This window comes from Oryctolagus cuniculus, chromosome 20 (genome assembly GCF_051225735.1).
Source record: "Oryctolagus cuniculus isolate XC-2025 breed Fujian yellow rabbit chromosome 20, ASM5122573v1, whole genome shotgun sequence".
In the NCBI taxonomy this organism is placed as follows: domain Eukaryota; kingdom Metazoa; phylum Chordata; class Mammalia; order Lagomorpha; family Leporidae; genus Oryctolagus; species Oryctolagus cuniculus.
In genome coordinates this window covers 51049551-51063950 of record NC_142886.1, presented here as the reverse complement: position 1 = coordinate 51063950, position 14400 = coordinate 51049551, and the positions used below count along the sequence as shown (strand labels likewise).

The following is a 14400-nucleotide window of genomic DNA, read 5'->3' as shown; positions in this document are numbered from 1 at the left end:
GGGAGACCTGAAAGAAGCTCCTGGCTCCTGGCTTCAGATCAGCACAGCTCTGGCCGTTGCAGCTATTTGGGGAGTGAACCAGTGGATGGAAGACCTCTCTGTCTCTCCCTCTCACTGTCCGTAACTCTCTCAAATAAATAAAACCTTAAAAAAAAAAAAAAAACTGCAGTAGCAAAGTGCTTGATGGGACAGATGTATGTGCAGAGGGAAAGTTGCAGCCTTCGGTGGAGTGGTCATGCGTGGTGGATACTGGCAGACGCTTCAGTTGTACATTACTTGGCATATAAAATGGGAGAGAGAAAAATCCACAAAAATACATCACCAGTAACACAGGATGGAAGTCTTGTATTTACACTGCTCGATTGTCTGCCATGGTTTGTTTTGAGAAACTTTTTTTTTTTTTAAGATTTATTCATTTATTTGAAAGGCAGAGTTACAGAGAGAAAGAGAGAGAGGTCTTCCATTCACTGGCTCACTCCCCAATTGGCCACAATGGCCAGAGCTGGGCTGATCCAAAGCCAGGAGCCAGGAGCTTCCTCTGGATCTCCCATGTGGGTGCAGGGGCCCAAGGACTTGGGTCATCTTCTACTGCTTTCCCAGGCCATAGCAGAGAGCTAGATCGGAAGAGGAACAGCTAGGACGTGAACTGGTGCCCACATGGGATGCTGGCACTGCAGACGGTGGCTTTACCCACTACACCACAGCACCAGCCCACTTTATGGTTTCAGTACACTCATGATAGGACCACCAGTTTAGCAATTACATTTGAGGCAGAGTGTGAGAACACAAAGGGTGTTTGGCTCAAGCCGCGTGACCAGCAGACTGTAGACAAGAGTACCAGTGCACTGTAGTGTTAAGAGCTGTAAAAACCCAGTTCTGTTTTCCAGACACTGTTTTGTTAGCTTTCTGAGTCATGACTCGGACACATAATCAATGTAGATGGGAGATTAATGTGGGAAATCAGCCCTCTTTCCACTGGGTCTTGGCAAACCATGTGCTTAGCTCATTTATTGAAAATCTGATTGTGGTGCATTTTCATCACTTACCAAATACCATTTGTATGGAATCCTTTCTTCGTCAGAGGGTTAGCGTTTTATTTGAGAAGAGGATAATTAAAGTGTGAGCTTCGATGACTTTGAGTGTTGGCAAGGATGTGGGAGGGCCATGCTCTGGCGCTGCTGGTGGAAGCCAGGGGGACGCTGGGCAGTGTCTGTCAGAGGTGCACTTCCTGGCATCGGTTACCCAAGGGAGGCCAGAGCACAGGTGCGTGACTGCTCCTCGCGGCATTATCCCTCGTGACCACGGAGTGGACACAGCCCACCTGGCAGCCCCAGCAGCGGAGTGGGCGGGCATCTGCGATGATCCACACACTGGGACCCTGGCACAGGAGGGGAAGCAGCCAGATGCAGACAAGTGCTCCCTGGGACCCCATTTCTGTGGAATTCTCAGAGACAGAATGAGTCTGTCTTAACAGCAACAAAACCCTGCAGGTCAGGGGTTGCCTGGCGGAGCTTTCTAGAATGAGAAAATGTGTGTCGTGGTGGGGCTGTCCTTGTTTGGCTGTGCAGGTGGAGGTGGGTGCGTTTCGCTGTGTGTAAACGTTGACTTTAAAAGAGAACCTGGACCTCACTGTGCTGTTCCTGAACACCTGTCATCATTTCATTTTCTTAACATATTACCCGTGGGGCAGTTTTTCAAGTTTTGTATCAGAAGTAGACTAGGATGTATGTGTATCCAGTGATTTATTTATTTTTGATATAGTTGGTTGCAACACAGCCATACCTGTTTCTTCTTCTCCCCTCCCCTCCCCTCCCCTCCCCTCCCTTCCCTTCCCCTTCCTCCCCATTCTCCCTTCCCCCGTCCCCCCTCCTCCCTTCCCCCCCTCCCCTCCCCTTCTCTAAAACTTATTTTTTTATTTGAAAGGCAGTCACAGAGAGGCAGAGGTAGAGAGATCTTCATCTACTGGTTCACTCCCCAAATGGCCACAACCATTAGAGCTGGGCTGATACGAAGCCAAGAGACGGGGCAGCAGGGCACTGCCTGCAGCACCTGGGGTGATACCGGCCTGCAGAAGGTCGGTGAGCTGTTGCGCCATGCTGTGGAGCAGGGCTGCTGCCGAGAAGGCAGTGTCCCCCGATGTGTGCAGGGTGCCAGCTTCCTCTGCACCACTCACCACAGAGGGCGCAGTCCCCACCACTCACCACAGAGGGCGCAGTCCCCACCACTCACCACAGAGGGCACAGTTCCCACCACTCACCACAGAGGGCGCAGTTCCCACCACTCACCACAGAGGGCGCAGTCCCCACCACTCACCACAGAGGGCGCGGTTCCCACCACTCACCACAGAGGGCGCGGTCCCCACCACTCACCACAGAGGGCACGGTCCCCACCACTCACCACAGAGGGCGCGGTCCCCACCGCTCACCACAGAGGGCACGGTCCCCACCGCTCACCACAGAGGGCGCGGTCCCCACCGCTCACCACAGAGGGCGCGGTCCCCACCACTCACCACAGAGGGCGCGGTCCCCACCACTCACCACAGAGGGCGCGGTCCCCACCGCTCACCACAGAGGGCGCGGTCCCCACCGCTCACCACAGAGGGCACAGTTCCCACCGCTCACCACAGAGGGCGCGGTCCCCACCACTCACCACAGAGGGCACAGTCCCCACCACTCACCACAGAGGGCGTGGTCCCCACCACTCACCACAGAGGGCGCGGTCCCCACCACTCACCACAGAGGGCGCGGTCCCCACCACTCACCACAGAGGGCACAGTTCCCACCACTCACCACAGAGGGCGCAGTCCCCACCACTCACCACAGAGGGCGCGGTCCCCACCACTCACCACAGAGGGCGCAGTCCCCACCACTCACCACAGAGGGCGCGGTTCCCACCACTCACCACAGAGGGCGCAGTCCCCACCACTCACCACAGAGGGCACAGTTCCCACCACTCACCACAGAGGGCGCAGTCCCCACCGCTCACCACAGAGGGCGCAGTCCCCACTGTACAGATTCGTTCTGAAGAGCACAGGGCTCTGTACACTCACTGTCCAGGTCACGTGCACACGGGTGTGCACAGGGCACCAGCTCTGTCTCTTCTGGGCTCAGTGTCTCCTGTGCAGTGAGAGCGGAGTGGAGCCCAGCGCCTCGTCATTCCAGGGCTGGCCCCGTGGCCTGGGTGTGGCAGACATCACCCCTGGGGGCGGGACGTGGTGCTGCTCTCTGCCGCCTGTGTGTGTGCCTCTGTCAGAGGAAGTGTCGTGCTTTTTTCCCTTGTGAATATTCGTTGCATAGCAAATGGGTGTGAAGGCACTGTTCTAGATGTGGCCATGCAGTGAATTTAGGTGCGTTGTCCTGACCTCCAGGGGCTTACAGTCCAGTGAGAGAATGACGTAATGCAGGCTGATTTACACGTGAAAGACGACCGGACCCAGGAAGGGGAACCTTTGAGCTGGTGAGGATGTGGAACGGTCTCTCCCTCTGCCTTCGCTTGGCTTCCAGAAGTCGCAGAGCAGTAGGCAGAGCATCCGAAATGCGTCTGACCTGGTCTTCGTCTCACCAGCGAGCTGCACAGACTGCTTTTCTGTGTTGGTACCGGGATCTGAGAGTCATGCTGAGTCCTTGAAGCCCAGTCATTGTGCCTGCTTAACTCTGATGACCCTGAGTATGAGACGTTTAAATGTGCTCAGGGCCGTTGTGGGGGGGCACAGGTGTACAGGAAGAGACGACGTATGTAACGTCAGCAGTTTGTGCCAGCCCTGCCTATGCTGTATTTATGAGATACTTGTGTTTTGGAATCTGCTGTGTGTTTTGGTTTCTTGGGCCCCATGACAGTGAGTTGACTTCGTCCTTAGATGTCCCCTGCACTTTGATTTTGGGGCTGTGTGTCCCTAAACATTGAACAGCCCCATTTTCTTAGGTCAGCCTGTTGAATTGCCATTCCAAAAGGAGGACTGTCCGAAATTGCACATTTGCGAAGGTTTTCTAGAGGTTGGGCCTGTTAGGAAACACAGGATCTGATGATCATGCGTTAGCAAGTGTTGTTCCCATTTACTGAGAGCAGTGCCTGACCAGAGACACTCTCAGGAGGAACTGAGCTGCGTGTCCTCCTCCCTTCGGGGGAACCTGCCTGGAATCTGCCAGTGCTGCAGCAATCCAGCTGGCGCTTGCGCGGTCTCCGTCCCTGCAGGTCGGGAACCCCCGTGTCGAGCTCACGCTCTCGGAGCTGCAGGACATGGCGGCGAGGCAGCAGCAGCAGATCGAAAGCCAGCAGCAGATGTTGGTTGCCAAGGTGAGCGCGGCGAGCCGGTGAGGAAGCGCCGTGCAGAGCGCTCCAGCACGCTCAGGTCGGCCTGAGGACCCCCGGGCCGCGCCACAGGTCAGAGCCGGAAGGACGGGCTGCTTCCTGTCGTCAGCTCCTTTCTCCACGGCGTCTGGCTGTGTGGTCGGTGCGCGTCCCAGAGGGAATCGGCAGGCTGTGATGGACACACTGCTCAGGGCCCCGGGATGGCGGCAGCTGCTTCACGGGCTCCCGCCATCATCCGTGCTCCTCAGACACGGAGTGCTCCCTTTGTTGTTGCAACTTTGTAAATTACGGTCCAGAATTTTTAGAAATAATGGTTAAGTCGTTCTAAAATGACTTGGCTAAAATCAGAGCTCCGCCTGCCGGAAGCTTCCGCGGTGAACGGCCTTGAAGGGTCTGACGCGCCTGAGCGCGAGCCGGAGACCCAGCGCTCCCCGCGGCACTGCTGCTTTCATGTGGGCAACAGTGTAAGTCGCGTTGTTCTAAAAAATTGGGCTCACAAAAATCAAACCCAGAAGTTAATAGGAAAAGTACTTCATCCATTAATGAGATTCCTGAGAGGGAATACATGTGGTATGGTGTAATTATAAAATTTTCTAACTGCCTTTTTCCTTTCCAAATACTCATGCGAGGATTGCTGGTGGTGGTTTAACTGATTGTATCTTCAGTGATGCAGACTACAGGCTGGTGAAGAATGCCCACCGTGCGAGCACGTTTCCCTGCCGCCCAGCGTAGTGGGAGAGCCCACACACTCGCACCTTCACCTCCTGGTCTAGGTGTACTTAGGGAGGGAGAGCCCGCGCACTCGCACCTTCACCTCCTGGTCTAGGTGTACTTAGGGACGCACACATGGGGCCGTGAATGTTAGTGTTGACTGTCCTCAGGTGTATTTTCAGTCAGTAGGGAAGAAATAATAGTACTGCGTGTTTTTAGTTTAGAATCACCCTATTATTGCTGCACTGTGAGTCTTTGTTGTTTGTAACAGACTAACCCGGGAGGAAGCCAGCACGTCCCTAGCAGTGAGGTGTATCTCCTTGCTGATGCCTTATCTCTGCTGGCCAGAGCGCTTTCCTTTAGGAAGTAAGTCAGGGATTCTTGGAAGCCGCTTTGTCGCAGCAGGAAACCCGTTCCTGACAACAGGAAGCCGCTGCTGGCCATGCCTCATGGTGAGAGAGGTTGGCCCGCACACTGCCAGCAGCTCTCTGAGAGGCACTGTGTCCACCGCTGGTGTAGACCAGTCCTCACGTCCAAGTCTACACTTGGATCAGCTCACACTTACGTGGGCCCCATCTTCTCAGTCTTACGTCCTCAGATGTGTGCGGGATTCTGTGGTGTGTCTCTAAGAGTCATTGAGCTGGGTGGGACTGCAGCACGCGTGGTGTGTGCCTGTGTGTTCAGGGTGAGGAGCAGTGCGTGTCAGTTCTCAGAGCTGCGTTCTCTCTCCCCGTGTTAGGAGCAGCGTTTACATTTTCTAAAGCAGCAGGAGCGTCGGCAGCAGCAGTCCCTTTCTGAAAATGAGAAACTTCAGAAGTTGAAAGAACGAGTGGAAGCCCAGGAAAACAAGCTGAAGAAGATCCGCGCCATGAGGGGACAGGTGGACTACAGCAAGATCATGAACGGCAATCTGTGTAGGTGCCTGCCGCGCGAGGGAGGCAGGAGGCAGGGTCATGGGGTCACGGGGCATTTGCTGTGCGCTAATGCCAAGCTCTGTCACCTGCGAGCAAAGGAGAAGGGAGTGAGGTGAGGTGACCCAGTGATGGGGGAGGGGAGGTGACCCAGTGATGGGGGAGGGGAGGTGATCCAGTGATGGGGGAGGGGAGGTGATCCAGTGATGGGGGAGGGGAGGTGATCCAGTGATGGCGGAGGTGACCCAGTGATGGGAGTGAGGTGACCCAGTGATAGGGGAGGTGACCCAGTGATGGGGTGAGGTGATCCAGTGATGGGGTGAGGTGATCCAGTGATGGGGGAAGTGACCCAGTGATAGGGGAGGTGACCCAGTGATGGGGTGAGGTGATCCAGTGATGGGGGGAGTGACCCAGTGATGGAGTGAGGTGAGGTGAGGTGATCCAGTGATGGGGGAAGTGACCCAGTGATGGAGTGAGGTGAGGTGATCCAGTGATGGGGGGAGGTGATCCAGTGATGGGGCTGAGGTGATCCAGTGACGGGATGGGGTGAGGCGACTTAGTGATGGGCTGAGGGGAGGTGATTTGGTGACCGGGAGGTGAGGGAAGGTGATCTGGTGAGGGGAGGCGATTTGGACGCACGAGGAAGAGCCTTCTGTTGGGTTGGGAAAGCCGCCGTCTGCGGGGTGGGGATGCTCTGAGACTTCCGATGGCGGCCCGTTTTCATTGAACAGATTAAAACGCAGCCGTGCACTAAGACAAACCAGACAGACGCCGGCTGTGTTTTCTTTGAGGACTGTGAGTTTATCCATCACTGAGTCCCGTTAGCGTGGGTCTTGCTACAGGGATGCACGGGGCAGGACTGCAGGGTCCTGTTGGTGCATTGGTGTTGCTGACTAAGCAGCTGGGCCAGCCTGGCCTGTGGACCCGATTGCCCCATGCAGATGCGTGGTCTGCCCCAGGAGCGGCCCACCATGTGTGGATCGTGCCTGTCTGTTTCTCCAGGACCTGCCCCGCGATGCTGGAGGGGCTGGTGCTGCAGAAACAAAGACGGACGGACTACTCCGGGGTAACCTTCCTCCTTCCTGGTAACCTTCCTCCTTCCGGGGCCGTTTCAGCTGCTGAGGTAGAAAGGTTCAGCGCCATGTTCCAGGAGAAGAAGCAGGAAGTGCAGACTGCGATTTTAAGAGTGGATCAGCTGAGTCAGCAACTGGAAGATTTAAAGAAAGGAAAACTGAACGGGTTCCAGTCGTACAACGGCAAGTTGACGGGACCAGCGGCGGTGGAGTTGAAAAGATTGTACCAAGAGCTCCAGGTAACCTGCCTGGGTCCAGGAGTGGCTGCACAAAAACACCCACCACCCACCGCCTTCCGGCCTCCGTGTGCGGGCTGAAGTCCTCGGGCCGAGGACAGGTCCTGGTCCTAGCAGAATAGCTACCACAGAATGTGTCGACCACGAGGGAGTTGTTTAAGCCGCTTTACTGAGGTACAGCTCACTCAGCCCCCACTTAGAACTGCAGTGCAGGGACCTCTGTGTCCTCACAGACTGGCACCCACTCCCACAGCAGCCGGGACATTGCCACCCTGCACCTTTGCGCTTAGAGCTGGAGAGTCCACTCTGTCTCTGGATCTGCCTGCTCTGAAACAGGAGCTGTATCTCAAGTGGAGAAGCAGGGCCCAAACTGGCACTCCCTTGGGGTGCCAGCGTCACTGTGACCGCTTAACCTGTGCACCACAATGCCGGCCCCCAGAAACCAGCTCTGCTGTTTTATTAGAACTTGATACATCATTCTGTGATTAAAGGTGTTTAACTACAAACCGTGAAATCATTTATAGTTATTTTGACACAGTTGCAACTGTTACAAGAACTTGGGACTGCCCTTACATTCTAGGTGATTTTTTTTAAAGTACAGTGATTTTATGGTTTATTTTCTCAGTGGGCTGTGGTTTGTGTGACATGGACTGCGATCCAGTTTAAGAAGAGTGTTTTAGGAGAGCTGGTGTTGGTCCCAGCATTTAAGAGACCACCTTGAACACCTGCATCCCGATTGGAGTGTGTGGGTTCGAGTCCTGGCGTCACCTCTGGCTGAAGCTCACCCTCGAAGGCGGCAGTGATGGCTCCGGTGCTTGGGCCCCTGCACCAATGCGGGAGAACTGGATGGAGCGCCCAGCTTCGGCCTGGCTCAGCCCCAGCCAATGGATATGAGATCTCTCTCTCTGTCTTTCTGCCTTTCAAATAAATAAGGAGATTTTTTTAAAAGATTTTATTTACTTGAAAGGCAGAGATAGAGAGAGAGAGATGGAGAGATAGAGGTTTTCCATCTGCCCAAATGGCCACAACGGTTGGAGCTGTGCTGATCAGAAACCAGGAGCCCAGGAGCTTCTTCCAGGTCTCCCATAGGGGTGCAAGGACCCAAGCACTTGGGCCATATTCTACTGCTTTCCCAGGCCACAGCAGAGAGCTGGATCAGAAGTGGAGCAGCCAAGACTTGAACTGGTGCCCATATGGGATGCCAGTGCTGCAGATGGTGGGTTTACCCACGACCACGGTGCTGGCCTCCGGGAGGTATTTTTTTAAAGAATGAAAGATGGAGGAAAAGCGATCACTTCTCCCCAAAATGCGGCTGCGAGACACTAAGGCTGCTCGGAGCGACTGGGGCTCTCCATGCCTGCACGCTGGGCCGCCTCACCACTGACCCCTGTTCCTTAGGTTCTGGGGCGCAGCAGGTGATGGCCCAAGTACCTGGGTCCCTAAGACCCACGTGAGACACCCAGATGGAGTTCCCAGCCCCCGGCTTCGGCCTGTCAGAGGCCTGCGGCTGTGGTCACGTGGTCACTGGTGGTACGGTCACACCGTGTGCTTTGGAGGAGACGTGCAGTCCCACAGGCTCCCTCTGTTCTGGAATCCTGCCTGGCTTCCTGGCGGTGTTCTGTGAGATACTCCTGGAACACGCGTCGGCTCCCGTCATCTCCCTGGGAGTGAGGTTGGTTAGCGCAGGCACAGAAACAGTCTTCTGTCCACAGATTCGTAACCAGCTTAACCAGGAGCAGAACTCCAAGCTGCAGCAGCAGAAGGAGCTCTTGAACAAGCGCACCGCGGAGGTGGCCATGATGGACAGGCGCATCGGCGAGCTGCGGGAGCGCCTCTACGGGAAGAAGGCTCAGGCACGTGACCGAGCAGACACTGGGTGACACGGGGTGACGGGAGGGGAGAGTTCGCTCCTGTGCGGTTCTTCTTTGTTTGTCTTCAAGGTTTATTTGAGGGGCCATTGCTGTGGCTCAGCGGGTTAAGCCACAGCTTGCAATGTCAGCATCCCATATCGGTCCCAGCTGCTCCACTTCAATCCAGCTCCCTGCTGGTGTGCCTGAGGAAAAAAAGCAGTGGAGGACGACCCAAGTGCCTGGGTCTCTGCACCCGTCGGGGAGACCCAGAAGAAGCTCTGGACTCCTGGCTTGGCCTGGTCCAGCCCCAGTCATTCCGGCCATCTGGGGAGTGATGAACCAGTGGATGGAAGACCTCTCTCTGTCTCTCCCCCTTCTCTGTGTCAACTCTGCCTTTCAAATAAATAAATTCTTATTTATCTAGAGTAGTTTCTAAAGGCAGAGATGACTGGTTCATGCCCCAGGTGGCTATAATATCAAGGTCTGGGCCACGCTGAAACCAGGGTTCCATTGAGGTCGCTCCCAGGGGTGCAGGAGCCCAAACACTTGGGCCATTGTCTGCTGCCTTCCCCTGCTCATTAGCAGGAAGTTGGATCAGGATTCTCCTGGCACTCTGACATGGGATGTTTGCATCAAAAGCAGAGGCCTAATCCACTGTGCCACAGCGCTGGCCCTGAAAGTCCACTTCCTAAAGAATGCCTGGGTTCCCAGCAAGAGGGGTCCAGACCGGGCCCAGCTGCAGCCTCAGCACGGGTCCTGGCCTCTGTCCTCCCCGTGCACCTCTGCCAGACTGCCCAGACTGCCACGTAGGCCGCAGGCCTGTGTCCTCTTGCCCTGGGTACTGCCACAGAAATTACCCAGGCCAGGTGGAAGGATTTTGCAAACCCTCAAGCAAAATGCTGTGTTAGGGTTATATTTAAGAAGCCTTTGTTTGGTATCCTGAGTTTCAGATCTGCTTACGGAACAAGGATTAGAACTGTGAGGTTTAAGGAAGGGCCTTGCGCCCTGCTCTCCAGAGTGACGGTGGTTAGTTCCAGTCCTTCGCCTCATGCAGACACGGAGCGGAGAAGACTGAAGTGGGCTGTAGGAATTACAGCTCCGCTCTCTGCACCTGCGCTTTGGATGTCTCTCCAGGGCGTCACCTCGCTCTTGCTGATACCTGTGTTCTCCTCCGTGGTCCCAGGCCTGTCACCTCCTCCCCCTCCCAGGAGTCAGGCGGGTGTCTTAAGTCTTGCTGTCAGAGCACACACCACGGAGTGCCTGCAGCGATGCCGTGTGCCTGGCTGGCCGTGGCACCTGCCCTTTGCATGGTCTATGCAGGCCCGACCGCCCTCTGCCCAGGGATGGGAGTGGAGCAGGCAGCCGGCCAGCAAGGACGTCCCCCAGCCTGCCTGTCCTCCGCCCAGGAGCCGGGACTGTGAGGTTGTAGTGATTGAAGGTCCCTTCTCTGATCTGAGAGGTGCTGGTCTCCCGGGGCGACAGGACTGCCGAGGACGGGCCTGGCGAGTGGTTCACGTCAGAGCTGCGGCCTGCCACACGAGGCCCAGGGTTTCTTTTACTTCAGGGAATGCTGACCCTGGTTTCTTCGGTCTGCAGCTGACCCGTGTGAACGGCACGTCGTCCCCACAGTCGCCCCTGAGCACGTCTGGCAGAGTTGCTGCTGTGGGGCCCTACATCCAGGTCCCCAGTGCTGGGAGCTTCCCTGTTACAGCGGATCCTGGGAAGCCCCAGTCCCTCACTGTCGCCTCCAGTGCTGTCCATGGGAGATCCAAATCCGGTGAGTGGCCCAGCCCTCTTTGGCAGCAGAGCCTGAGCCCCTGAACTCAGACCCCACAGGCACTTGGTGTTCCTGGGTCGTGCCTGGGGAACCATACACCCAACGGTGATGGTGTCTCTGGAATGAGAACACAACCTGTGCTGAGCTGGAGTCTCCAAAACACAGGTACCGAGACTGCCTTCCTCACGCTCTCCCGCCACGGGCTTGCATGCCCTGGCCCTCAGTGCCAGCAGTGGCCGCCGCACCACAACCCGGGCCTGCTGCTTGTCCCAGCATGGCATGGCCCGGATGCTGGGCTGCCTCCCTGTGGACAGAGCGCTGTGCAGGTCTTTGCCTTGTGCACAGCCGGCTCCTGTGGTCTTTGACTACACAGCTGTGCTGTGGGACCGGCCTGTGCATCCCTGGGGAGTCGGCTTGTCACGGTAGGGACACGCTGCCCTGTGACACACGGTGTCAGGAACTGTGTCCCCTGGGGCAGACTCTGCAGTCCGTGCTGGTTTTCTGCAGGCTTTGTTTGGCCTTGCCTGGTGCTCCTGTCACCAGCTGCTGACTTGCGGGGAGCCCCGCAGCAGGAGGGCATTGTGAGTCCTCGGGGGCCAGAACCACTCATGTCTCTTCATGGCCACATCTCAGCCCCGGAGCCCTGGGGTTGGCGAACCCCTATCTGCTGACTTGTTTTTTCTTAAGATTTATTTATCTATTTGAGTTAGAGAGAAGGAGAGACAGACATCTTCCACCCACTGGTTTACTCCCCAGATGGCCACAATGGCCGGAGTTGTGCTGGTCTAAGGCCAGGAGCCAGGAGCTTCTTCTGGGTCTCCCATGTGGGTGCAGGGGCCCAAGCACTTGGGCCATCTTCCACTACTTTCCCAGGCCATAGCAGAGAGCTGGATCAAAAGTGGAGGAGCTGGGACTTGAGCCTGTGCCCGTATCGGATGCTGGTGCCTCAGGCAGGGGCTTTACGCGCTACACTACAGTGCCAGCTCCTGATTTTTCTTTTTTTAATTTTAATTTATTTGAAAGACAGAGATCTTCTGTATGTTGGTTCACTCTCCAGATGCCTGCAACTGCCAGGGCTGGGTAGAATGAAACCAGGAGCCAGGAACTCAACCCAGGTCTCCCATGTGGGTGACAGGGAGCCAAGTGCTTGAGCCATCCCCTCTGTCTCCCACGGTGTGCCTTAGCAGGAAGCTGGGGTTGGGAGCAGAGCTGGGACTTGAACTCGGGCATGGGATGCGGGATGCAGATGTCCCAAGCCTTCTCTGAAGCACTGTGCCAAATGCCCCACGCACTTTCTCCCGTGTGTGTGCTTGATTTTTAGATTTACTTCATTACTTGAAAGGCAGAATGACAGGGAGACAGAGACGGCTCTTCCACCTGCTGGCTCACTCCCCAGATGCCCGCAGTGGCCAGCGCTGGGCTGGCAGGAGCCGGAAGCGGGAGCTTCACCTGGGTCTCCCACGGGCGCGGCACAGATCCGGCGTGCTGCCTCTCAGGGTGCCCGTCAGCAGAGGCTGGATCAGAAGAGGAGTATCTAGGACTCAGACGAGGCGTGTGTCCCCGGCAGAGGCCTAACCGCGCCCTGCAGCCCCGCCCCTGCGCAGCTTTCTCTGAGAGGCTGTCGTCTGCGGTTTGCCTGGCCCTACAGCAGGTTTAGGTACTTCCTGTTTCCAGGGGTGGGCAGGAAGCGTAGCCGGCGACCTCCGTCTCACTCGGGTCGGGTCACAGACCTGCAGCCTGAGAACACCATGCTCCCGAGAATGATCCTGTTGGGAGCTTCGCCTTGGTCCCTCCTCCTCGCTTGACAGTGACTGGACAGGAAGCCTGGCTCAGCCCCAAGGCTGGGCAACTCAGCCGGGATGTGGCGCTGGGGCGTGGGATCCCCCGCTAGGGATGTTCACCCCTTGGTGTCCACTGTGCTGGTTCTGTGTCACACAGATAGCCACAGCAGACCCAGAGTGACCGGTACATGGACAGTGTCGGACCTTGACCTTGGGCCTGGCTGCGGCTCCTCGAGGCGCTTGGCAAGCGCGACTCAGAACTGTATGTCGGCGGACGGGCGGGGCACTCCAGCCTCCGATGCGGCCTGCCTCTAATCATCGGGTTTCCAAACTGACAAAGGCTGCTCACTGGGCCTCCACTGGAAAAGCCGCCACCCGGACCTCACGTGTCCCCTGGCACAGGCGTGACGGCTGGGCCACACGTGCCCGCCCTCGCGGGAAGGGTTTATGCCAGGCAACCAGTGCCAGACCAGCACGGGTTCCATGTGTCACAAACTAAGATGATTTTCTGAGTTCTTATGAGGCTTTTAGGAAAACCACTTTGTGGTCACTCATGGTGGCTTCCACGATACCTCCCTTTGCCATGACCCTGAGAGAGGGCACATACCCAGCCCCTTGGTGCCGGCCCTGCCTGCCTCCTGGTCTCTGGTGTCTGAATCTCTGGCCTACACAACCCCAGCACCTGAGACCCCCCAACAAGGGCGAGTGGAAGCCGCAGAGCACGGCGACTTTGGTGCTGGGGCCGCCTGGCGTGGCCCAGCCTCCCCGCCCCCTGCTGCCTTGCACCTGTGCAGAAGCCGCCAGGAGGCTGGGAGCAGATGGGCTGGGCAAACTGCTGCTGAGGGCAGGGCCTGCTCAGCCTCTGCCTCCCGTCCATCCAGCCCGGCCGCTGTGCCCATTCGCCAGGAAAGCAGAGCTGACCCGCACACCCAAAGGCACTCGGGTCCCTGGGAGTGACCTGGCTGCCAGGCGGCTCTTGTGCGCCCTTTTTCAGTTTGGAAAACGCTCTAAAAATCCTTCTGGTGGCTTCCCTGAGGACTCGAGTTGGTGGCTGGCTTCCTTGTCTGCGGGAGTGACCGCTGCTCTGTCTGCCGCGTGGTGCTGGGACCTCGCTGGCGCCTCCGTCAGGGGTGACTTGAGGCTGGGACTCCTCGCAGATTGAGGTGGCAGTGGAACAGGCGAAGCCTGTCGGGTTCCGCAGTTGCTGTGCAGTTGTCCCAGTGTTGGAAGGCACACGGTGTGCTGACCGTGGTCAGTCAGGACTGCCCTGTGCTTGGAGTCGCAGTGCCCGCGAGGCCCCTGCCGCTGTGGTGGGGTGACTGGCCCGGGCAGTGCCCCACTTGCTCACCGGAGTCTCCCCAGAGTGATCCGCTCAGCCAGTGCTGCTACTCTTAGTTGTTGGCTCAATTAAGTTAAATTTTCACTTAAATCCTGTGCTCTTTCCAAGCTAATGATGGAAACTGGCCAACGTTAAAACAGAATTCCGGCTCTTCAGTGAAACCAGCCCCGACGGCCAGCGCGGACTGGAAGGACCCAGGCGTGGAGGGGGCCTTGAAGCAGGGCACCATCTCGAGCCAGCCCCTGCCCCTGTCGGCGCTGGGAGCCCCAGAGAAGCTGGTAGGCCGCCTGTGCTTCCGCAGAGCCCGGCAGCCACTCCGCAGGCGCTGAGTGGTGTGCAGGGGCAGTGGACCTTCCAGGCCTGGGCCGTGCACGGGGCATGCGCGTCGTGTCGGGCGTGTGCCCTGTGCTCACC

General features: G+C 57.1%; 1 protein-coding gene across 15 annotated transcripts in view; it reads left to right on the top strand.

The window, feature by feature from the left end:
• Window positions 1-14400, top strand: part of PPP1R13B (protein phosphatase 1 regulatory subunit 13B) — an 88776-nt gene that overhangs the window by 69184 nt on the left and 5192 nt on the right. For 10 of the 15 annotated variants that reach the window (XM_070065435.2, XM_089322759.1, XM_089322762.1 and 7 more), the window contains 7 exons: window positions 4192-4293; window positions 5759-5933; window positions 7046-7242; window positions 8952-9092; window positions 10686-10866; window positions 12805-12909; window positions 14095-14264. In XM_070065435.2, the coding sequence (XP_069921536.2) occupies window positions 4192-4293; window positions 5759-5933; window positions 7046-7242; window positions 8952-9092; window positions 10686-10866; window positions 12805-12909; window positions 14095-14264 (1071 nt within the window). The remainder of the gene's footprint in view (window positions 1-4191; window positions 4294-5758; window positions 5934-7045; window positions 7243-8951; window positions 9093-10685; window positions 10867-12804; window positions 12910-14094; window positions 14265-14400) is intronic. The other 5 variants (XM_089322760.1, XM_089322765.1, XM_089322764.1 and 2 more) reach the window with 2 other exon arrangements.